At 48.2% G+C, this 25,475-nt stretch overlaps 1 protein-coding gene and 1 long non-coding RNA gene across 2 annotated transcripts in view; both read right to left on the bottom strand.

Moving 5' to 3' along the window:
- The window catches only part of LOC142219211 (uncharacterized), a 60,734-nt gene that overhangs the window by 8,482 nt on the left and 26,777 nt on the right, over positions 1 to 25,475 (bottom strand). The window contains exons 8-13 of the mRNA XM_075288164.1: positions 16,960 to 17,442; positions 12,397 to 12,428; positions 5,941 to 6,073; positions 1,855 to 2,040; positions 1,366 to 1,483; positions 1,053 to 1,150 (exon numbers count right to left, since the gene is read on the bottom strand). Of these exons, the coding sequence (XP_075144265.1) occupies positions 1,053 to 1,150; positions 1,366 to 1,483; positions 1,855 to 2,040; positions 5,941 to 6,073; positions 12,397 to 12,428; positions 16,960 to 17,442 (1,050 nt within the window). The remainder of the gene's footprint in view (positions 1 to 1,052; positions 1,151 to 1,365; positions 1,484 to 1,854; positions 2,041 to 5,940; positions 6,074 to 12,396; positions 12,429 to 16,959; positions 17,443 to 25,475) is intronic.
- Positions 11,122 to 11,775, bottom strand: LOC142183339 (uncharacterized). The gene is made up of 4 exons (XR_012711769.1): positions 11,653 to 11,775; positions 11,494 to 11,586; positions 11,252 to 11,409; positions 11,122 to 11,205 (listed from the first exon to the last, which is right to left on the bottom strand). It is a non-coding gene; the product is annotated as an uncharacterized LOC142183339 (long non-coding RNA).

The raw sequence follows: 25,475 nt of genomic DNA, 5'->3' as shown, positions 1-25,475 counted from the left end.
CAGGATCGGGCTACCAGCAGTGCAGAGCTTGCTCAGGAATGGCAGCAGGCAGGTGTGAGTGCATCTGCACGCACTGTGAGGTGGAGACTCTTGGAGCAAGGCCTGGTCTCAAGGAGGGCAGCAAAGAAGCCACTTCTCTCCAGAAAAAACATCAGGGACAGACTGATATTCTGCAAAAGGTACAGGGAGTGGACTGCTGAGGACTGGGGTAAAGTCATTTTCTCTGATGAATCCCCTTTTCGATTGTTTGGGACATCTGGAAAACAGCTTATTGGGAGAAGACGAGGTGAGCGCTACCACCAGTCTTGTCTCATGCCAACTGTAAAGCATCCTGAAACCATTCATGTGTGGGGTGGCTTCTCAGCCAAGGGAATCGGCTCTCTCACAGTCTTGCCTAAAAACACAGCCATGAATAAAGAATGGTACCAGAATGTCCTCCAAGATCAACTTCTCCCAACTGTCCAAGAGCAGGTTGGCCATCAACAATGCCTTTTCCAGCATGATGAAGCACCTTGCCATAAAGCAAAAGTGATAACTAAATGGCTCAGGGAACAAAACAGAGAGATTTTGGGTCCATGGCCTGGAAACTCCCCAGATCTTAATCCCATTGAGAACTTGTGGTCAATCATCAAGAGACGGGTGGACAAACAAAAACCTACAAATTCTGACAAAATGCAAGCATTGATTGTGCAAGAATGGACGGCTATCAGTCAGGATTTGGGTCAGAAGTGGATTGAGAGCATGCCAGGGAGAATTGCAGAGTCCTGAAGAAGAAGAAGGGGCAACACTGCAAATATTGCAACGCTGCAGTAACTCATTCTAACTGTCACTATAAGCTTTTGTTACTCATAATATGATTGCAATTCTATTTCTGTATGTGATAAAAACATCTGACAAACACACAGAAAAACCAGAGGGAGCAGATCATGTGACAATAGAAGATTTGTGTCATTCTCAAAACTTTTGGCCATGACTGTAAACCTAAAAAGTGCTATCCAATGATCAAGAAAACCGACAAAGCCAGTGTGTGGTGAGACCTGCGCTCCATCTACCTGATGGTCCCCGGCCACACTGTCAGAGTCCTCCTGATATCGCTGCGAGAATGACGAACTTGAGCATCTCTCTGGGGTGCGGCCATCATGTCGTCCATCTGTAAGAAACAGACATACAGGGACTTGTTTTTCACATACCTGAATTTTTACCTCTATTGATGCAACAAGCCCCCCGACACGTCCTGTTTAGGGTAGTGCGGTGACGTCTAAACTCCATAGTACTGCACTGCTATAGTACTGGCCGGACAGCGACTCATCAGACATAATTATACTATGCTCATGCGCCTCTGCTACATCTGTGCACTTTACTCACCGGGGCTGATAGCTATAGGGATTTCCTCCTCTTTACACTGCTGATTGCCTTCTGCAGTCGCCTCTTCCTCCCCTTCTTCAGATACCACCTCAATTTTAACATCTGTCAAATCTTCACCCTAATGTGATACATCCACAGAAAATCGTATTTTATAGAACACAATCGCTTATGGAGATTTCTGGGACTTACATATTCATGGCCTATTCTTAGGATGAGCCGTCTATATGTTATTGGTGGGGTCTGACACGTGACTCCCGGGAGTCAGATCCTCAGTGATCACATATTGATGACTTATCCTAAGAATATGTAATTTCCTGATCACGTCCATGGCTTGGAGACGTTTTTGTAAAGTGTATGGTGCAGGAGTGTAATAAGCCAGACATACTCGTGTTCAGTATAGAATATATTAGGAGCAATGCACAATGGTACAGTCATCCTATAGACTCCCCTTGTGTTATGTAATGTCCCAGCATTCCTAGCGGCGCTCACCTCTCCAGTCAGCAGCTCAATGATCTTGTTACTGAGCTCCAGGATCTTCTCATCGTTGGTCCTTTCATCTACCGGTGATGGAGGTTCTGTGATGGGGCTTTGGGATTTGCTACCTTTTCCTGACATATTGGGACGGCTACTTGAGGTCACACGCTCACCAGATTTCTTCTTCACTACAGTGTAATCCTGTGTATGGAGAGAAATCCTGAAAATATCAAAGATCTTATAGCCTAGGTCAGCGCATTACATTCTTTATAGGTTTGAGACTGTGGTCCTGACGAGCTGAGTTGTTAAGCAGCCATATATACTGTTGAGTTGTCCCATTGTAAAATATTGTGTCTGCACAACCAATAATTTATTGGAGTACTAGCTATAACCCGCGACTTTGTCCGCTGTCCCCTCACCCTTGCGCGATCCACCTGCAGCATGGCCCGAGGCCCCCCACGGCCCTTTCCTTGTGGCCAGCGCGGTCACCTCCCACAGCGTCGTAGGCCAGGACCAAACGGCCCTGCTGATGCAGGGCCGGCCCTCCCCTTTCCCTCCACCTGCACCCCCAGCTCTCCCCTTACCCCACACCTGCGTCCCTGGCCCTGTTCCCCCCTTTATAGTTACAGTCACCTCCTACATCTACCCCTTCCCCCAGCACCATCCACCTGTGACCTCGGTTACCCTCTCCCCTCTTTCTACATGTGCAATCTGGCCCCCCTCCCCCCTACTTGCCTTCTGCCCTGTGGTGTGAAACTCGACCCCCCCAGCCCCCTCTCTAACCCCTACCACCAACACCTCCCCCAAACCAGCAACCCCCCCCCCCCACCATGGCCCCTACCGATCACCAGTGCCCCCCCACCCCTCTCCCCCTTCAGCAAGTCGGAGATCCCTGTTCCCTCAGCACTCACCATGTAGATGCTGGGGAGCTGTGTGTCCTTTCCGTGCTGTGTGTGTTCCCGGTCGCACAGTTCGCGGGTACGTGCGGCTGGGCTTGTTCGGGCCGGGTGCGCTGCTGCATGCTACGTCGGCCTGAGGCAATGTGTGGCCGGGCGGCATGTCAGCGGCGTTCGGAAGCATGCGGACAGCCACCATGTTGAACGAGGAGTCCCTGCGCACTGGCTACGCCCACAATTCGGCGCCAACCTATGGTCCGGTGTGCTGGCTCCCAACCCTGCCCACACACTGCCATGCACCAATAGGAGTGGCGTCTAACTACCTGCGCTGACGTTATGCCTGGGCCGACAGTGGAGCAGTCGACAACTTTGGAGGGTCGCGGTGGCGTTTTGGGGTGAGTGAGACACTTTTAAAGTAGCCTATTACCCCTTCCTGGCCAATATGTAGGTGTGTGTGAAATTTCTAGGAAATCCGTTCAGCCGTTCCAGTGTGATTGAGGAACAAACATCCAAACACACAAACATCGAAACCCACAAACGTTCACATTTATAATATTAATAGTATGAGCTCATACACAAGACGTGAGGACATTGACACATAAAAATACAATTTAGTCAGGCAACATTCACATTCACGCTTTGCTCTCTGCCATTCAGGATCACTGTGGAACTGGAACGACAGAGAGTCCGACTGCTAAAACAATGAATGGTTACTCGCGGACCCCATAGACCAGTGATGGCGAACCTATGGCACGCGTGCCAGAGAGGGCACGCAGAGCCCTCTGTGCTGGCACGGTTGCGGTCTCCCGGATCGCTCAGTAACGGGGAATCCGGTACAGGATTCCCAGTTAGTGAGCAATCGCTGCTTTCAGCTGGATGTGCAAATGCACATCCAGCTGAAAGCTGTCAGTGTAGGCCGCGCGGTACGCACGGCCTACATTGACTATACAGAGTGTGACCTCTGCACTGGTGCGGACATGATGATGTAAGTCATCAGCGCAAGTAGTGAATAGGTGAGAGAGAGGACGCCTGGCGGCCCTTCAGGTAAGTATATATGTGTATTGTCTGGGGAGGGGGCTGCTCTGGACCATTTTGTGCTGTTGGGTAGAGGGAACTACTGTGGAATATTTCATGCTGTGTGGGGAGGGGGCTACTGTGGAATATTTCATGTTGTGTGGGGAAGGGGCTACTGTGGACCATTTCGTGCTGTTTGGGGAGGGGGAACTACTGTGGACCATTTCATGCTGTGTGGGCAGGGGGCTACTGAGGACTAGCTCATGCTGTGTGGGGAGGGGGCTACTGTGGAATATTTCATGCTGTCTGGGCAGGGGGCTACTGAGGACCATCTCATGCTGTGTGGGGAGGGGGCTACTGTGGAATATTTCATGCTGTGTGGGGAGGGGGCTACTGTGGAGTATACAGGTACAATCCCTTGGGGGGGGGGGGGCACCGCGGGGCAAATTGTACTGTCTGTGGGGGTCACTGCAGGGCAGATTGTAGTGTGTGTGGGGGCCACTGCGGGGCAGATTGTCCTGTGTCTGTGGGGGCCACTGCAGGGCAGATTGTACTGATTTTGTTTTGTTTTTTTTTATGTAGATTGTAAGACCCACATAGAGCTCACAATGTACATTTTTCCCTATCAGTATGACTTTGGAATATGGGATGGAAATCCATGCAAACACGGGGAGAACATACAAACTCCTTGCAGTTGGTTTTATGCCCTTGGTGGGATTCGAACACCAGGATTCCAGCGCTGCAAAGCTGCAGTGCTAACCACTGAGCCACCGTGTGGCCCCCTGGCAGATTGTACTGTCTGTGGGGGCCTCTGTGGGGGCCACTGCGGGACAGATTGTACTGTGTGTGTGGGGGCCACTGCGAGGCAGATTGTACTGTGTGTGTGTGGGCCACTGCAGGGCAGATTGTACTGTGTGTTGGGGCCACTGCGGGACAGATTGTACTGTGTGTGTGGGGGCCACTGTGGGGCAGATTGTACTGTGTGTGTGTGGGCCACTGCAGGGCAGATTGTACTGTGTACAGACCTTTCAGTACAAGCTCTGTAAAGCCCAATTCACACGACTGTAATTTGTGAGTCCGCAATTGTGGATCCAAATAGTTTTAAGGTTAAATTGCCGTGTTGGCACTCCGTGATAATTTATTGGGTTTTGGGTTACAGTTTGGGCACTCGGTCTCAAAAAGGTTCGCCATCACTGCCATAGACTATAGTGCCAGATGTCCGTCAGACCCCACAATAACATATGCTGATAACCAAGATTACACCGGGAGCTTTAGAGCAGCTGCGCAGCGGAGAGAGAGTCATGACCAATCTTGGGTGGAACTGGAAAAAGTTACCGACTCCGGCTTCCAAATAAAATGAATAATCTTTCGTACTGATATTATGGAATGATTACTATTATATAATGAATTAGATGTATAGGTTGTTAGATAGTTACTGTCATGGGAATCCAATGACGAACTTTTAACCCCTTCCCGAGATCTGCCATAATAGTACGGCAGATGGCAGGCGTTTAGATATGGCGCCGCCATAAATCTCAATGTTTTTTTTATAATCTGACTCCTCCTATCATGTTCCCTTAGGAATCTTGCCTCTTAAGGCCTCTCTACACGTGAGTAAGGATCTCACTAAATATTGTATATCTTACAGTAACGCAGATCGCAGCTCGGGCAGGAGGTGAGGGAGGTAACGCAGCTCACGTGGGAAAGGAGGAGGGAACGCAGAGAGCAAGTATTGAGGGAAATGGGAATATGCAAAGAACACAATGGGGAAGAGCAGAGAGCAGCTCAGGCAGGCGGGCAGGGGGTAAGGTAAGGAGTGCCAAGAACAGCTAAGGCAGGAGAGAGAGGGGGTTTATGTTTGGCATACACTAGGATGATATGCCCATACTCCATACTGTCGCTGTATGTTACAGACACATATATAGGTTTCTTATGCAGACCTTGCTGCATTTTGTGAGCCAAGTGAATTCAGCAGGAAGGAGCAGTATATGAGGTCCTTCCTTCATCGTTTCCATTGCTTGTTAACCCACTGCAGCAGAGAATGTCGGAACTACAGAAATATCCAATATACCGAGTAGTAGTCCCAGTGCCCAGTGTCCATTCTCAGATGAGAGGCTTCATCAAACCAAATGACACATACAGAAACTGTGGACGTAGAAGGCACCAACTAAAAATCCCCAGAAGCCCTCACCTCTCCGGTCAGCAGGTAGATGATCTCCAGGGTGAGGTTTAATAACCTCTCGGCCATCTCCTTTCGGTCCGCCTCCATCCTCGGTGAGTCACAGGAAAAGGACCATTGTCGTATGGAGTAAACGCAACGGATCCTTAAATAAAGTGGAAGAAAATCTGATGTGAACTAAGATGCAAACAAGATGCAGAGCGGTTCTGCTTAGTAACCTCTGCCCCTTATCTAAATATACTGGAAATGGTCATTATTATATGTCATACAACAGGGGACAGTAGAAACACTGTGCAGTTAGAAAACACTAGAGTCATCCTACACATAGGGGACAGCAGAGACGTCCCACATACAGAGGACAGTTCGCATTGGAAATCTGCACGATCTCAGACATACTTTGCTCCGGTCTCTTCACTTTTCCGCCTTTACTGACCAGGCACAGACAAGAGGATCCGGGAGGCTGAGAGGACCATGTACAGTGCCGAGTATATACAGTGTATACAGTGCCAGGGCCTCTCAGGACGCGACACGAGGTGGTCATTACCCAATTCACCAGTGAGCGCAGACCTCCGTTCCAATGTGAACCTTTGGTTCCTAGTGTCTACTTATCCTCGATCCATAGAATACCCGCTGATCCTAAGAACGGGGTGTATCCCTCCCCCACTGTCAATGAAGAAGCAATTCACTTCTATGGGAGTGTTGGAGAAAGGCGAAGTACAGCACTTGATTATTTCTGTTACTTCTACTCGATAAGATAAGATAATTCTTTAATAGTCCTACATTGGGGAAATTTCAGCATGTTACAGCAGCCTAGTAATACAGGTACAGGATAATACACAGTAATATATTACAGACGTAGACACACATAAGCTGAGAAGAGAAGATATACTAGGAGTCCATAGCAGCTAAGGAACGGAAGAGAAAGAAGGAAGACTTCATGGTCATCGTCATAATCATTAGTTGTCTGTGCGGAGTGCTCTTCGCTTGGTCTGATGCAGATTATACAGCCTGGTCGCTGTTGGAAGGAAGGACCTGTGATAGCTCCTTCTCACACTTGGGGTGAAGCAGACGGTCACTTACAGTGCTGCCAAGTCCCATCAAGGTCCCATACATGGGGTGGGATTTGTTCTCCCGCATGGAGGTCACCACAGACAGTATCCTTCTGTCACCCACCACCTGTACTGGGTCCAGGGGGCTCCCCAGGACAGAGCTGGCCCTCCTGATCAGCCTGCCACGTCTCTTTCTGTCCCTGGCTGATATACTGCTCCCCCAGCAGGCCACACCGAAAAAGATGGCTGAGGCAACCACAGAGTTGAAGAAGGCCCTAAGAAGTGTCCCCTGGACTCTGAAGGCCCTCGGCCTCCTGAGCAGGTAGAGTCTGCTGTGGCCCTTTCTGTGCAGCGCCTCCAGGTGATCAGCCCAGTCTAGTTTATTATTGAGGAGCACACCCAGGTACTTACAGGTCCTGACTATCTCAATACATGTTCCTTGGATCTCCACCGGGGTCGGAGCACTTCTCCATTTACTAAAGTCCACCACCATCTCCTTGGTCTTCCCAGCATTAATACTGAGCTGGTTCCGCTGGCACCATTCAACAAAGTCCAGGTTTAAGTCTCTGTATTCCCTATCGTCGCCATCAGTGATAAGGCCGACTATAGCAGAGTCATCGGAGGACTTCTGTAAGTAACAGCTGGATGAGTTGTGCCTGAAGTCAGCAGTGTACAGTGTGAAGAGAAATGGGGCAAGAACTGGACCTTGTGGTGCCCCCGTACTACAGATCACAGGGTCAGACACACAGTCCCGGGCTCTCACATACTGAGGGCGGGTTGTCAGGTAGTCTAGGGTCCAGTTGGACAGGTGATGGTCCACTCCACCAAGGTTCAGCTTTTCCCTCAGTAGCCCTGGCTGAATGGTGTTGAACGCACTGGAGAAGTCAAAGAACATTATTCTCACAGTGTTCCCGGGTTTCTCCAGGTGAGAGAGAGCTTTGTGAAGAAGGTGGATGATGGCGTCATCTACCCCAATGCCCGGCCGATAGGCAAACTGGAGGGGGTCCACTAGGGGGCGTAGGTGTGTCAGGACCAGTCTCTCTAGGACCTTCATCAGGTGGGATGTCAGTAGTCATTGTAGAATGAATGGTGGCGTAGGGGTTAGAGGTCCACCAGGGCACAGTAATAAGTCTACCAGCTGACAGGAGATGGAGGTCAGGCATGAATGATATTCCTGGAAGGGCCTTGAGAAGAGGGAAAATGTGATTTTTGTATCACCGTAAAATCCTTTTTTGTTGTATTCATTGGTGGACACAGCACCATGGGTATAGACCTGGCCACTAGGAGGCTAACACTAGGCCAGGGGTAGGCAACCTTTGGCACTCCAGCTGTTGTAAAACTACAACTCCCAGCATGCATACTGGCTCTGCTGTTCTTGAAACTCCCATGGACGTGAATGGAGCATGTTGGGAATTGTAGTTTCTCAGCAGCTGGAGTGCCGAAGGTTGCTGATCCCTGCACTAGGTTATACCCGCTCCACTGACACTCACTGTGCTAGTTAGTTTGCACTGCACCAGTAGGAGCGAAACACCAATAACCAAAAAGAACACAGAACCAACAACCACCAACACATCCTGAACCCGAAAACAAACCAAAACAGCCCGAGACAGGAACAACAAGAAAACAAGGGTGGGATCTGTGTCCCCCAAGGAATACAATGAGATTTTATGGCGAGTACAAAAATCCAATTTTCTCGCTTATTTATGTGTAATCAAGTTTTATTAGGAGTTTAAACAGGGGGGAGGGGAAACAATTTAGGGAATTAATAAACGAGGCGCATAGGCCCCGAGAAAATGCCAAGGAGTCAGGGGAGACCTCCCTGACCAACAGTGCATAATGAGGGAGGGGAGAGGGAGGACCAGGACAGGTACAGGGGGAGGCCAAGGAAACACTAGACAGGACAACGAGGACAAGGAAGGTGAAAGGGAAAAAAGGGGGGAGGGGAAGAGAACAATGGGAGAAAAAGGAGGGACAACTAAAAACCAGAAAGGGAAAAGCGAGGTAAGGGGGAGAACCCAAGGCCCCGCGTCAGGAGAAAGAGGAGGACAAATCCGCAGACTCCTGGAACTCTACCCAGGGCCGCCAGAGTCTGTCAAACCTGGAGGGGTCCAGAGAATCCTCCAAAATCAGGGCTTCCATTCTCCAGATAAGGAGAAGCTCCTGCAGGAATTCAATCAATGAGGGCGGAGCACTGATGCGCCAATACCTAGGAATGACAGCCCTGGCGGCTGTGAGAAAGTGCCGCAGGAGGTCCTTCTTAATCTCAGATATCTTACCAGGGAGGACTGAGAGAAGAGCAAGCTGAGGCAACGTGACAACAGTGCGGCCACAAACCTTAGAGTACAGTGAGAAGACCGCATCCCAAAAGGGTCAGACGACACCACACTCCCACCAAATGTGGAGCATCGTACCCCTCTCGGTTCCATAGCGCCAACACTGGTCAGAAACAGCAGGGAAAATCCTTTGGAGGAGGTCTGGACACCGGTGCCATCGGGTCAAAATTGTGAAATTCCTCTCTTGTGCACTACAGGGCAATGCTAGCTTATGAGTAAGCAGAAAGGACTTGTCCCAATCGGCTGACAGCAGACTCGAGGGGCGCAGGATAGGAAGTGCCTGGAAGAAGTAGAGGAACCGGGGGACTATGTCCATCATGAGTGCATGAATACGGCCAAAGCAGAAAAGGGCACGTACATCAGAAGTGATCTTCTCGAGAAGCGGGAGGTAATCAAGTCGAAATAAGTGAGAGAGGGCAGGGGGATGTGGACCCCGAGGTATTTGAGAGAGGTGGTTTGCCAACAGAATGGAAAATCGTTCGCCAGCTGGGCGGCCTCCGCATGGGGGAAGCATAACGTTGAGAGCCTCGGTCTTAGCTAGATTGACCTTGAAATTACTGAGGAGGCCAAAGCGGGTAAACTCGTGCAGTATGGCGGGGAACGACACCTGCGGCTGGGAAACATACAGGAGATCGTCTGCGTACAAAGCTGCCTTAACCTGGCAGGTTTCCCATCTGGAGGCTGTAGATCTCTGGACAGCGCCGGATCACCAACGGGTGCCATTTCGTATCGGGAAAGGGTCCGAAAGGACTCCATTGGCCCTAACGCGCACCGTCACATCGCCATAGAGGGAAAACAAGCTGTTCAGGAAGGCAGGACCAACCCAGTGCACCCGGTCGAACGCCTTTTCGGTGTCCACAGAGAGCAGACACATGGATGAACCAGCCGAGCGAGCCACCAAGATCGCCAAGACAATCTTGCAAATGTTGTCATGCGCCTCACGAACATGGTTAAAGCCAACCTGGTCAGTATGGACTGGAGCCGGCATGAGAGGAGACAGACAGTTCGCAAGCAGCTTGGCAAACAATTTAACATCAATGTTAATGAGGGAGATCAAGCGGTAGCTGGCACATCTGTTGGGGTCCTTGCCAGGTTTAGGAATCACCGTGATCAGGGCGGAGAGGGACTGCGAGGCAAAGAAGGAGGAGTCGTCCACGCTATTAAAAACTCGCGTCATCAAGGAGGAGAGTAGAGTGTTGAAGCATTTGTAGAAGCGGGCAGTAAACCCGTCTGGGCCAAGAGACTTGCTCAGCAGGAAGGGTTGAATGACAAGGAAGACTTCGGTTAGGGAGAAGGGCGCGTCTAAGGCAGCCATGTCGGCATCCGAGAGAGTGAGGAGAGGGGTGTCGGTCACATATGCCCGTATCTTGTCACGGAGAGCATTCGGCGCTAGGTCAGCATATTGACCCCGGATGTTATACAGATCGTTTTAAAAGGATCAAAATTCTGTGGCAATGTCTGTAGGGTTGTGAACCATCCAACCCGATCCACCACGCAGCTGGGAGATGTATGAGAGGGTGCCACGCAAGTGGAGACAACGCGCAAGGGAGCGGCCACATTTATCCACTAATTCATAATAGTGTTTCTTGACACGGTCTCTAGTGCGCGAATACATCTCATCGAGGTAGGAGCTCCTCCCGTGCGTTAAGAGGCTCCATTAAGGTTTCTTGAGAGCGGATTTGTTTGTGAGTCAGTTCCAAGGAATGAATGAGCTTGAGATGTGCAGTGACCCAGACAGCGCCATTCTGGATCAAGACTCCACGGATCACACACATCAACACTTCCCATTGTAACGGTCTCCTGACCACCCTGATGTGACACTGGCACTGTAATGCCATCATGATGTGAGACTGGCACTGTGATGTCACCATGATGTGAGACTGGCACTGTGATGTCTCCAGACCACCCTGATGTGACACTGGCACTGTGATGTCTCCTGACCACCATGATGTGAGACTGGCACTGTAATGCCATCATGATGTGAGACTGGCACTGTGATGTCACCATGATGTGAGACTGGCACTGTGTTGTCTCCAGACCACCCTGATGTGAGACTGGCACTGTGACGCCATCATGATGTGAGACTGGCACTGTGATGTCTCCAGACCACCCTGATGTGACACTGGCACTGTGATGTCTCCTGACCACCCTGATGTGAGACTGGCACTGTGATGTCTCCTGACCACCATGAAGCGAGACTGGCACTGTGACGCCATCATGATGTGACCCTGGCACTGTGATGTCACCATGATGTGAGACTGGCACTGTGTTGTCTCCTGACCACCATGGTGTGACACTGGCACTGTGATGTCACCATGATGACACTGGCACTGTGATGGCACCATGATGTGAGACTGGCACTGTGATGTCACCCTGATGTGACACTGGCACTGTGATGTCTCCTGACCACCATGATGTGACACTGGCACTGTGATGTCACCATGTGAGACTGGCACTGTGATATCACCCTCATGTTACACTGGCACTGTGATGTCACTATGATGTGAGACTGGCACTGTGATGTCACCCTCATGTTACACTGGCACTGTGATGTCACTATGATGTGACACTGTGATGTCTCCTGACCACCATGGTGTGACACTGGCACTGTGATGTCACCATGATGACACTGGCACTGTGATGTCACTATGATGTGAGACTGGCACTGTGATGTCACCCTGATCACCATGATATGAGACTGGCACTGTGATGTCACCCTGTTGTTACACTGGCACTGTGATGTGAGACCTCTCCCATACCACCCAGTGACTGTACTGATCGCGCTGCCCCTCATGGGCCCCCTCCTCACATACATAACCTTGTCCTTCCATTCTGTGCACACAACTATACAGTATAACCCCCATAACACGTCCGTGCAGAGGAGAAGATGCTGCAGCAGCAGGAGACGCCGCCATAACCCGCTCAGCTTCTTCTACGGCTGCTGCACTGGGACACAGGACGTTATGGAGGATGAACAGGCGCAACCCCAGCGCAACAACACAAGACACAACACTGAGCGGCCGCCGACTCACCCGGAAGCAATCCGTCCCGACTACACACTATCACTTCTAATGATTCAGGATTACCACGGCTCCATAGACGTCACGTGACTTGTACTCTGTCATTGATTGGCCCGTTCCGCTGAGAATCAGGCATTTGACCAAAACAAATATGGCCGCGCACTTCCCTGTGTGTTATAACGCGCATGCGGACAAAAAAAAAGCGCTGGGATGTACACGGCGGCCATTTTGTCGTAGCCTATCTCAGTGTAAGGTAGAGAGAAAGCTTTATTATAACATTTCTAGTCCTCTGAAGTCTAATGTGTCATAACAAGATATCATTAATACTGGAGCAGTAAAGAAATGGATACTTTTTGGTCAGCTTGATACATGTATGTTATTAACCATTGTAAACATAGCACTAACATAGCATGCACATGTTCTACACATTTAACTATTTGCCAGCAGACATTACTGAAACATTGGTCCCCTGTCTCTACAGGTTTGTACATTGTTAACAATGTTATATGTATTTATAAATAAAGATTGTCTATTTTACTCCATAGTCATACCTCCCAACTTTTGAAGAACCGAAAGAGGGAGAAAATGTGCGGTGCGCGCAAATTTAGCCCCGCCCACTTTTGTGTTGACTCCGCACATTCTCATTAATTTTTCATGTGCCCGCACACAGTATAATCCTCCTACAGTCACCCGTAAATTATACTGTATGTCCCCCCTCTATCTCTTCCCCAGTTTCATATACACCCTTCATCTGTCCCCAGTTTCATGTCCTCTCCATCTCTGCCCCTAGATTCATGTCCCCCCTCCTTCTCTGTCCTCAGATTCATATCCCTCCATCTCTGCCCCCAGATTCATGTCCCCTCCATCTCTGACCCCAGATTCATGTCCCCACATCTCTGCCCCCAGATTCATGTCCTCACCATCTCTGCCCCCAGATTCATGTCCCTCCATCTCTGCCCTCAGATTCATGTCCCCTCCATCTCTGCCCCCAGATTCATGTCCCTCCATCTCTTCCCCCAGATTCATGTCCCTCCATCTCTGCCCCCAGATTCATGTCCCCTCCATCTCTGACCCCAGATTCATGTCCCCACATCTCTGCCCCCAGATTCATGTCCTCACCATCTCTGCCCCCAGATTCATGTCCCTCCATCTCTGCCCCCAGATTCATGTCCCTCCATCTCTGCCCCCAGATTCATGTCCTCACCATCTCTGCCCCCAGATTCATGTCCCCACATCTCTGCCCCCAGATTCATGTCCTCTCCATCTCTGCCCCCAGATTCATGACCCCACATGTCTGCCCTCAGATTCATGTCCCTCCATCTCTGCCCCCAGATTCATGTCCTCTCCATCTCTTCCCCCAGATTCATGTCCTCTCCATCTCTGCCCCAAGATTCATGTCCCTCCATCTGTGCCCCCAGATTCATGTCCCCCCATCTCTGCCCCCAGATTAATGTCCCCTCCATCTCTGCCCCCAGATTCATGTCCCACATCTCTGCCCCCAGATTCATGTCCCCTCCATCTCTGCCCACAGATTCATGTCCCCTCCATCTCTGCCCCCAGATTCATGTCCCCTCCATCTCTGCCCCCAGATTCATGTCCCCTCCATCTCTACCCCCAGATTCATGTCTCCACATCTCTGCCCACAGATTCATGTCCTCTCCATCTCTTCCCCCAGATTCATGTCTTCTCCATCTCTGCCCCAAGATTCATGTCCCTCCATCTGTGCCCCCAGATTCATGTCCCCCCATCTCTGCCCCCAGATTCATGTCCCCTCCATCTCTGCCCCCAGATTCATGTCCCCTCCATCTCTGCCCCCAGATTCATGTCCCCCCATCTCTGCCCCCAGATTCATGTCCCCCCATCTCTGCCCCCAGATTCATGTCCCCTCCATCTCTGCCCCCAGATTCATGTCCCCCATCTCTGCCCCCAGATTCATGTCCCCTCCATCTCTGCCCCCAGATTCATGTCCCCTCCATCTCTGCCCCCAGATTCATGTCCCCTCCATCTCTGCCCCCAGATTCATGTCCCCTCCATCTCTGCCCCCAGATTCATGTCCCCTCCATCTCTGCCCCCAGATTCATGTCCCCCCATCTCTGCCCCCAGATTCATGTCCCCCCATCTCAGCCCCCAGATTCATGTCCCCTCCATCTCTGCCCCCAGATTCATGTCCCCCATCTCTGCCCCCAGATTCATGTCCCTCCATCTCTGCCCCCAGATTCATGTCCTCTCCATCTCTGCCCACAGATTCATGTCCCCTCCATCTCTGCCCCCAGATTCATGTCCCCCATCTCTGCCCCCAGATTAATGTCCTCTCCATCTCTGCCCACAGATTCATGTCCCTCCATCTCTGTCCCCAGATTCATGCCCCCCCATCTCTGCCCCCAGATTCATGTCCCCTCCATCTTTGCCCCCAGATTCATGTCCCCTCCATCTCTGCCCCCAGATTCATGTTCCCTCCATCTCTGCCCCCAGATTCATGTCCTCTCCATCTCTGCCCCCAGATTCATGTCCCCCCATCTCTGCCCCCAGATTCATGTCCCCCCATCTCTGCCCCCAGATTCATGTCCCCTCCATCTCTGCCCCCAGATTCATGTCCCTCCATCTCTGCCCCCAGATTCATGTCCTCTCCATCTCTGCCCCCAGATTCATGTCCCCTCCATCTCTGCCCCCAGATTCATGTCCCCCCATTTCTGCCCCCAGATTCATGTCCCCCCATTTCTGCCCCCAGATTCATGTCCCCTCCATCTCTGTCCACAGATTCATGTCCCTCCATCTCTGTCCTCTGGAACGTTGAAATCGGGACATACCACCCCCCACCTGGGACCGCGGGACATGTCACCAAAATCGTGAATGTCCCACGGAAATCGGGCCGGTTGGGAGGTATGTCCATAGTGCTTCTGTCTTTGACATTGATACATATTGTTACCTTGAAGCAGCTTCCCTTTTGCCTTTTTGCATTTGTGTGTGTTTTTTTTCCCTTTTTAAGAGTGTGCAAATATAGGCCCCAGCATATCACTCCAGCCCTGCATCCCCCAGCATCATACTAAAAAGTGGTTATCCCAGACACCCCTTTAATTTAGTTATGTACAGCACTGGATTGGTAGTTAAGAAAAAAAATATTTTAGAAACGATTATGTTTAGAGATTGGGATTTTTTTAGTATCCGGATAAATCAATAGTTGACTTCTTAAATTGATGGCCTTCTGGTGGTGGTGGTGGTGGGGGGGGTGTTGTTACTGCTTGAAGTGTTTGTCCTGGCGAATTTTTTTTAAAAAATCGGCCAGGGGTGATGAGTAAAATATATACTCACCTTTCCCCGTTTCTCTGGTGTTTGCAGGCACGGTTCGGTCCTCCCAGTCTGTTGTTCTTCTCCAGCAGAAGTCCTCACCACACGAGACCACTGAGGCCATCATGAAGGGCAAGTGATGTCCCTACCTGTGATGTCCTGGGGTCTCTTCCTGAGGCCGCTGATTGACCTCAGCTGTCACATGACCGCTGAAGTTGCAGATTGGCTGTAGGGATCCAGAACATCACAACCGGCGAGCAATTTCACCTTGAGAAGACACCGAAGCAGCATGACTGGACCACGCAGGGAGGACACTGGGGACAGATGAGGAGGATTATTTTTACATTTCTTTCACCTCTCCAGAAGGGAGTAACATTGCAAAATAGTTGGCTTGACAAAGGGGTTTGTCCCCCGAAACATAGCAGGTTGAAGAAAGCCATATGTAACATGTTGCTCCACTCTATCTCTCTATCACAGACTACACAGGATATGAATGCTCTCAGGAGGAGTTGACTCTAAGCACATGAGCTTATGTATTTGCGTACTGGAATGGATATTATCTTATTATTTTTTGTTTATATTTATAAATTGCTGTTTAAATGTTGTGTTAAAAGAAGATGCTACTTGTTAAATCCAGATTATGATGCAGCTAAAAAGATCCTCGACAAACAGGAAAGCTCCATACTCTCTATGATTAACATCCCATCACCAGAACACAACCAGCTAGTCAGAAGTAGATACAAGTACCTAGTAGGCTCTCCTTACATTGTAGAAGTTGCAGAATCCTCTTAGTGTCTGCAGTGTACAGGGAACACTGTGTATAGACATGTAGAAGTTGTTAGAAGAATCAGGCCCTCCCCTCTTCATTCACTGTGTGAAGAGAGACCAGCCCCTCCCACTCCACTCACTTCTTGATTTTGCAAGTATCTATGAACAGACCTTCCCTAGTAACAGGTAGTATAACAGCAAGTTAGTTAGAAGAGAGACAACTAGTCTTAGGATCTTTAGAGAGGTTTTTCAAGTAGAAACTAGCAACCTTTTTAGATAAAGTGCATTATAGTTTGGTCCACAATCACATGCTCTAATAAATTAGACTAAGTTGTCCGAAAAGTTAGTAGTCATTTAAAATCTGTACTGTATTAACTACAGGGTGAATTCCAATTGAAATCAATGGGACAATTATTCAGCACACGAAAATTCATCAAAATCAGGATATCACACATTGTATAACAATTTTATTACACCACTGTATAATAGTTTAGGCAAAACCATACAAATATTTTCTGAAATTCAGCAGAAAACGGGCTTCACGTCTCCGAATTTACAATGTAGAACTAGATGTTATTTCACGGTTAAACATTTCCCACATTCTGAACATGGCGACGGCTTCTCCCCTTTGTGGATTCTCTGATGTTTAATAAAATCTGATTTATGGGTAAAATATTTCCCGCATTCTGAACATGAATATGGCTTCTGTCCGGTGTGCGTTTTCTCATGTCTCATAATATCCGATTTATGCATAAAACGCTTCCCACATGCCGAGCATGAGAATGGTTTCTGTCCTGTGTGGCTTCTCTGATGTTTAATAAGAGAAGATTTCTGGGTAAAACACTTCCCACATTCCAGACATGGATATGGCTTCTCTCCTGTGTGAGTTCTCTCATGTTTAACAAGAGCTGATTTCTGGGCAAAACATCTCCCACATTCCAGACAGGAAAACGGTTTCTCTCCCGTGTGAATTCTCTCGTGTTCAACCAGGACAGATTTTTGGGTAAAGCACTTCCCACATTCTGAACAGGAATATGGCCGCTCATCGTTGTGAGTCCTCTTGTGTATGGAGAGACTTGAGTTGTGCTTAAACAGTTTACCACATTGAAGGCATGGGAATATTTTGTCTCTGCTCAGACCGCCATTTTGGTCAAAAGAGGGCTCACCGCTTTGAAGAATTACAGATATATTTGCGTTAACCAGCGGTTTCTCAAATGTATTATGGCCCGTATTGTCTTCTACTCCATAATGCGCAGATGAAAAGTGATGCCTCTTTACGTTATCTGCTGGGAGAGCAAAAAAATCCATTATTTTCCATGACACAATGAATATTCACTGTGGTAATTCATTTACAACCAATCCCATGCAAGTGAAACCCCGCCCACCATTGTCCCGAGAAAAGCAGGAAGTGAAGAGAGCACAACAGCCTGCAGGTTAGTGAACAAGCATCATGGGAATACCCCTTTAAGACTTTTCCTAAATGCATTGCTTTATCAAAACTGCTTTGTTTGGCCGCTATCTTAATTTATTCACTTCATTGTTTACACTCCGTTTCTATGTCCCTTGGGATTATCTGCTCATTTGTCAAGTGATGTAGCTGTCTGCTCTCAGAGGGGGAGGGAGGGGCTGGGAGCAGCTCTGAGCTGTGTGTCTGATAAGTAGCGGAGCTTCTCAGATAGGGGAGGGGGGAGGTGAGAGCTCTGGGATTTCTGAGCTCTTATCAGTTGGTTTAATTGAATGATTTGGGCTGAGATAGGGAGTCCGTTACCTCTGTATGTAATGCAAACTGACTCAAATCCAGCTCTGCTACATCAGCTTCACACTGTGGTAATTCATTTACAACCAATCCCGTGCAAGTGAAACCCCGCCCACCAATGTGCTGAGAAAAGCAGGAAGTGAAGAGAGCACAACAGCCTGCAGGTTAGTGAACAAGCATCATGGGAATACCCCTTTTACTTGGGTGGTTACTCAAGACTTGCATGTATTGGCAATTGGTGCACGTTATGGCCAACTTATCTGCTCATGTAAAGCACCTTTACATTTGAGAATCATCCTATAAGTGAATACATCCAGAGGTGCAAATCCTGGGTTCAACTAAAGATGGTTGTCTGGAAAAGTTGTTCAGACCAGCGGAGCAGTTTTGGGGTTTACTGCCGTACATGAAGAAGGAAGTCATCAGAACACCTATTGGTCGCAGCATCATCCCATGGAAGAGATCAGGGTTTGGGTGCTGCCAGAATGACTGCTGGAATAAGCTGTTGGCATCTCTAGCATCAAAGTTTGCAGGTTGGTAGGCAAGGGTTCAAGATTCATGATTTCCTATAATTTCCCTATAGACATACACTGCACTCGGAGGACAGAGATGTAAGCCACCGCCAAATGTATCTCCCCATGAACAATTAGTTTGGATAGTTGAAATCCAAGTGCCAGGTTGAAATCTTCCCCGACATCTGCCGTTAAAGAGAAAATAGTAGAAACTTTCTTTCACAACCAAAGCACTCCTCAGTATTTCTCCACATATGTTCTGCATGGGGTCCTGGGGTTGTTTCTAAATGAGATTTTCCTCTACTTGGACTTGAAGAGGTGACAACAGTTTTTATGGTTTTTTTCCCCAAAACTCAGACGACGCCTATAACACAAGGGTATCCAGCGGCTGACGTAGGTATCTCATTCACACATCAGTATTCGGCTCAGTATTTTGCATCAGTGTTTGTAAGCCAAAGTGAGGAATGAGCTCAGAACACAGAAGAGGCGCAGAACTTTCCAGCTGTAGATTTCTGGTTTACTGAAGCAAAATACTGAGCAGAATGCTGCAGTGTGAACACAGCTGTAACAATGCTGTTTCCCAGGTTGGTCGGTGTTAGACTATGCTGAATGGAGTCCTATGAGATTATATTGCTCCTGATTTTAAAGTAATTGGAACTGTATATAAGGGCATGTTCACATAATGTATTATACGTAGGGTTGAGCGATCGGGATTTCACGATTGCGATCAGAATTCCGATCCCGATCGTTTTAGGCAGGATCGAGGACGGAGGTTATTTCCCACAATGCTTTGCAAGCATTATGGGAAAACCGAACAATGTTAAGAACGAATGGATGCCGCCGGCACACAGCCTGTGCCGGCGTCCGGCGCTTAACCCCCTGCGCGCTGGCTGCGCCCATTCATTCCTATGGCATAGCAGGGAGGAAACAGAAGAGTAGATGGTATCTACTCTTCTGTTTCCTCCCTGCTATGCCATAGGAATGAATGGACGCAGCCAGCGCGCAGGGGGTTCTACTCTTCTGTTTCCTCCCTGCTATGCCATAGGAATGAATGGACGCAGCCAGCGGGCAGGGGGTTCTACTCTTCTGTTTCCTCCCTGCTATACCATAGGAATGAATGGACGCAGCCAGCGCGCAGGGGGTTCTACTCTTCTGTTTCCTCCCTGCTATGCCATAGGAATGAATGGACGCAGCCAGCGCGCAGGGGGTTCTACTCTTCTGTTTCCTCCCTGCTATGCCATAGGAATGAATGGACGCAGCCAGCGTGCAGGGGGTTCTACTCTTCTGTTTCCTCCCTGCTATGCCATAGAAATGAATGGACGCAGCCAGCGCGCAGGGGGTTAAGCGCCGGACGCCGGCGGCATCCATTCATTCCTATACTCATCAGCTCTGCTACATCTGAGATCTACATCTCAGATGTAGCAGGGCTGAGTATACAATAAAGAGTCGATAGACAAGTCGAATTACCGCTGCCGCTCCCCGTCTGTTCTCTTCTCGCTTCTTCGCGGTCCGTGCACGCCCCTAGCTCCCAGGTTACTGTTACAGACCTAGGAAGAAGGCGGGGCTTGTTGTGGCTTAGGAGAGTGTGGGCGGGTCCTGTATCCGCCCACACTCTCCTAAGCCACAACAAGCCCCGCCTACTCCCAGCATCGGTAACACTAGCCTGGGAGGTGGGGGCACATACGGTGCTCTGAAGACATGCGCAGTAGAAAGAAGAGGAGCGAGAACAGCGCGGATCGGTAGCGGCAGCTGGTAAGTAGACAACAGGGGGGACTTAGGTAGCTGGGGGATTTTTTAATCACTATACAGCATGGATACTAACAATTAAAGCTTGGATCGTTTTTAAAATCCGATCTCCAATTAGTAAAAAAATCCCATTGACTTGCATTGGGATCGGAATTGGGATCGAGATCAAGTTCGAATGAAAAATGATCGGAAATCGGATTTCAAAATCGATCCTGAAAAGTCAAGATCGGCTCAACCCCATATGTGACTGAAAATTCTGGTTTGTATTTTGACTTCCTTCTATTGGTTGGCAAATTTCACTTTTATTTTGTTCCGTCTAAGTCTAAATTGTATAAACTATGGCGCCTGTTTCCCATTGGGTTCAATGGGCCGCGGCTCGGAGACGTATTTTGGTGGATAATACAATTACAGTCCTATGAAAAAGTTTGGGCACCCCTATTAATCTTAATCATTTTTAGTTGTAAATATTTTGGTGTTTGCAACAGCCATTTCAGTTTGATATATCTAATAACTGATGGACACAGTAATATTTCAGGATTGAAATGAGGTTTATTGTACTAACAGAAAATGCGCAATATGCATTAAACCAAAATTTGACCGGTGCAAAAATATGGGCACCTCAACAGAAAAGTGAGATTAATATTTAGTACATCCTCCTTTTGCAGAGATAACAGCCTCTAGTCGCTTCCTGTAGCTGTTAATCAGTTCCTGGATCCTGGATGAAGGGATTTTGGACCATTTCTTTCTACAAAACAATTCAAGTTCAGTTAAGTTTGATGGTCGCCGAACATGGACAGCCCGCTCTCAAATGATCTGAAAACAAAGATTGTTCAACATAGTTGTTCAGGGGAAGGATACAAAACGTTGTCTCAGAGATTTAACCTGTCAGTTTCCACTGTGAGGAACATAGTAAGGAAATGGAAGACCACAGGGACAGTTCTTGTTAAGCCCAGAAGTGGCAGGCCAAGAAAAATATCAGAAAGGCAGAGAAGAAGAATGGTGAGAACAGTCAAGGACAATCCACAGACCACCTCCAAAGAGCTGCAGCATCATCTTGCTGCAGATGGTGTCACTGTGCATCGGTCAACTATACAGCGCACTTTGCACAAATAGAAGCTGTATGGGAGAGTGATGAGAAAGAAGCTGTTTCTGCACGTACGCCACAAATAGAGTTGCCTGAGGTATGAAAAAGCACATTTGGACAAGGCAGCTTCATTTTGGAAACAAAGATTGAGTTGTTTGGTTATAAAAAAAGGCGTTATGCATGGCGTCCAAAAAGAAACAGCATTCCAAGAAAAACACATGCTACCCACTGTAAAATTTGGTGGAGGTTCCATCATGCTTTGGGGCTGTGTGGCCAATGCCGGCATCGGGAATCTTGTTAAAGTTGAGAGTCGCATGGATTCCACTCAGTATCAGCAGATTCTTGAGAATAATGTTCAAGAATCAGTGACGAAGTTGAAGTTACGCCGGGGATGGATATTTCAGCAAGACAATGATCCAAAACACCGCTCCAAATCCTCAGGCATTCATGCAGAGGAACAATTACAATGTTCTGGAATGGCCATCCCAGTCCCCAGACCTGAATATCATTGAACATCTGTGGGATGATTTGAAGCGGGCTGTCCATGCTCGGCGACCATCAAACTGAACTGAACGCAAATTGTTTGTCCAAAATACCTTCATCCAGGATCCAGGAACTGATTAAAAGCTACAGGAAGCGACTAGAGGCTGTTATCTTTGCAAAAGGAGGATCTACTAAATATTAATGTCACTTTTCTGTTGAGGTGCCCATACTTTTGCACCGGTCAAATTTTGGTTTAATGCATATTGCACATTTTCTGTTAGTACAATAAACCTCATTTCAATCCTGAAATATTACTGTGTCAATCAGTTATTAGATATATCAAACTGAAATGGCTGTTATAAACACCAAAATATTTAGAACTAAAAATGATTAAGATTAATAGGGGTGCCCAAACTTTTTCATAGGACTGTATTTGCTATGATAATATTCCACTCGTTTTTGGTTCGGAACATTCTGATGGGTCATAGTAACAAGACCGATGTTTTGAATGGTGGGTCAAGGTAGTGATGCCCCCCCCCCCCCCCACCAATCACTGAAAATTAGAGAAATGCAGACTCGGCTAAAAATGAATGGTGGGGTGTAACTAGGGAAAACTAGGCCCTATAGCAAACTTTTAATTTTGGCCCCCACACAGTATAATGGCCCTTTACAGAGCCCCCATATGGATTACGGTCCCCTTTATTGGTCCCTATGTAGTACATCACCCCCTTTGCTAACCACTACACATTAAATGCCCCCTTAACTGCTCAGACCACAAGGTATACTACATCTTTAATGTTCCCCATATACTAAGTGCCCCTTTTACTCACCCCCATACGGCAAACACCCCCTTTACTGCTCCCATAGGTATTAGGCTTCTACCTGCTGGGTGACTCCATCCCCGCACCCGCTCACCGCCTCTTCCACTTCAGCTCCAGTCTCTTATGTCATGATTATGTCACAACACCAAACAGCATCAGGACACAAGGGTCCTAAGTTGTTCAGCGCCGGGATGTAATGAGTGGCGTCCCCTGGAGGCCGGAGTGAAGAAAAACATGGGAACGAGCAGGGATAGTAAGTGAAAACTGGCCATTGCCTACTGGACTACTTCAGCAGGTAACAGCTACCTATTAAAGAAAAAATACATGGTAGTGGGGTCGGGGTCCCCAATGTCACCACCCCGATAGCAGCTTCTATGGTGGTAGCTCTGTGAAGGTTATAATCATGTAATGTATGAAAAAACATTGTTATCCTTAAAAGCTGAATGCTAGATATAGTTACTTATGCTTGAATCTGGTATAATGTTATATAAGATGGCGCTTGTATCCAAGAAAAACAAATGCTTGAAGACAGCTCCCCAAGGTCACCACGCAGGACCGGGAGTAGCTGGCTATATATGGCACTGCTTACACCTTTTCTGTTTGATTGAGATGTATCAGACCAATCAGGAATGAATATGAAAACTTACATTGTTGTTCTATCACTTCCTTTCTCTGCTATTATTTAACCCCCGTGGTCTCAAAAATTGTGCGTCAGCACACAATCTTTGGTTGAGAAAAGAACGAATACCAATACAGAGTGGTGTGACTTCTTTACCGCCTGGCACTCAGCCTAATTAATTAGGACAACGACAATTACCCGGGATTATTGGTCAATTAGTCGTAAACGTGACTCTGACCTTATCAGCTCCACCACTGGATGGCCTGATACAGCATTATAGTCCATACACTGCTATCCCAGGCTACCCAAAACAAGCCAATCCAGTGGAGGGGGCACAGGACAAGACGCAGTGTTTTTGCCTTTTGTTGCAGCAATCAGTGGGGGTTCAAGACCCCAGACTAGGTGAAACTGCAGTGAAAAGCCAATCTGAAAAGCCATTCTATTATCTCTCTCTATCTAATAAAAATGAATTCTTGTCTGTCTGTCTGTCCGTCTGTTCTTTATGCGCGACAAAACAACTGGACCGATCTTCACCAAATTTGGTACAGAGATACTTAAGGTATCCGGGAAGGTTTAAGACAAGACTCCAACTCGCTCGGACGTACCGTTGCTGAGATACAGCATTCCAAACACAGTGCCCCCCCCCTTAGCCAATACAAACCTGCAAGTCTTTCACTCATATTCCAACTGCAATACACACGGTCACTCCACATGCACAATACAACACTGATATCCAAACTGAGATACACACATCAGAGGATTAGATACACAGATCAGCACACAGTATCACACGCCAGAGGATTAGATACACACATCTGCACACAGTCCCACACACCAGAGGATTAAATACGCGTTTCTGCACACAGTTCCACACACTGAAGGATTAGATACACGTGTCTGCACAAAATACCACATGCCGTAGAATTAGATACGTGCGTTTGCACACAGTTCCACACGCCGTAGGATTAGATACGCATGTCTTCACACAGTACCACATGCCGTAGCATTAGATATGCACGTCTGCACGTAGTTGTACACGCCATAGGATTAGATACACATGTCTGCACACAGTACCACATGCCGTAGAATTAGATCCGCACGTTTGCACACAGTTCCACACGCCGTAGGATTAGACACGCGCCTCTTCACACAATACCACACAGGGGAGGATTAGATACGTGTGTCTGCACACAGTACCACACGCCAGAGGATTAGATATACGTGTCTGCACACAGTTCTACACACCATAGGATTAGAAACACGCGTCTGCACACAGTACCACATGCCGTAGTATTAGATATGCGCGTGTGCACACTGTACCACACAGGGGAGGATTAGATACGCGTGTCTACACACAGTACCACACGCCAGAGGATTAGATATACGCGTCTGCAAACAGTTCTACACACCATAGGATTAGAAACACGCGTCTGCACACAGTACCACATGCCATAGTATTAGATACGCATGTCTTCACATAGTACCACACACCGGGGGATTGGATACATGCGCTGCACGTAGTCGTAGTTGTACACGCCATAGGATTAAATACACGCATCTGCACACAGTTCTACACGCCATAGGATTAGATACATGCGTCTGCACTCAGTAACACATGCCATAGGATTAGATACGCACCTCTTCACACAATACCACACAGGGGAGGATTAGATACGCATGTCTTCACACAGTACCACATGCCGTTGGATTAGATACGCGCGTCTGCACACAGTTGTACATGCCATAGGATTAGATACACGCATCTACACACAGTACCACATGCCGTAGAATTAGATACGTGCCTCTTCACACAATACCACACACGGATGATTACATACGTGCCTCTGCAGACAGTACCATACGCTGGAGAATTAGATGGATGGCTCTGCACAGAGTACCACACATTACACCAGTTTTACTCCAGGTTTCCAAAGCAACCCAGCCATTTTTCTTCACTGCTGTATGTCAGCTTTAAAGAAGCAGGGCACTGTGGATGACACTGTTACACAAGGTCACATACACACAGCTTTACTCCAGGTATCCATAACAACTGATCACAGGTTTTTCACTGATA

The sequence above is a fragment of the Leptodactylus fuscus genome, chromosome 10 (assembly GCF_031893055.1).
Source record: "Leptodactylus fuscus isolate aLepFus1 chromosome 10, aLepFus1.hap2, whole genome shotgun sequence".
Taxonomy (NCBI): Eukaryota; Metazoa; Chordata; class Amphibia; order Anura; family Leptodactylidae; genus Leptodactylus; species Leptodactylus fuscus.
Note: the sequence above shows the minus strand (reverse complement) of the source record. Positions and strands in the feature narration are given on the sequence as shown.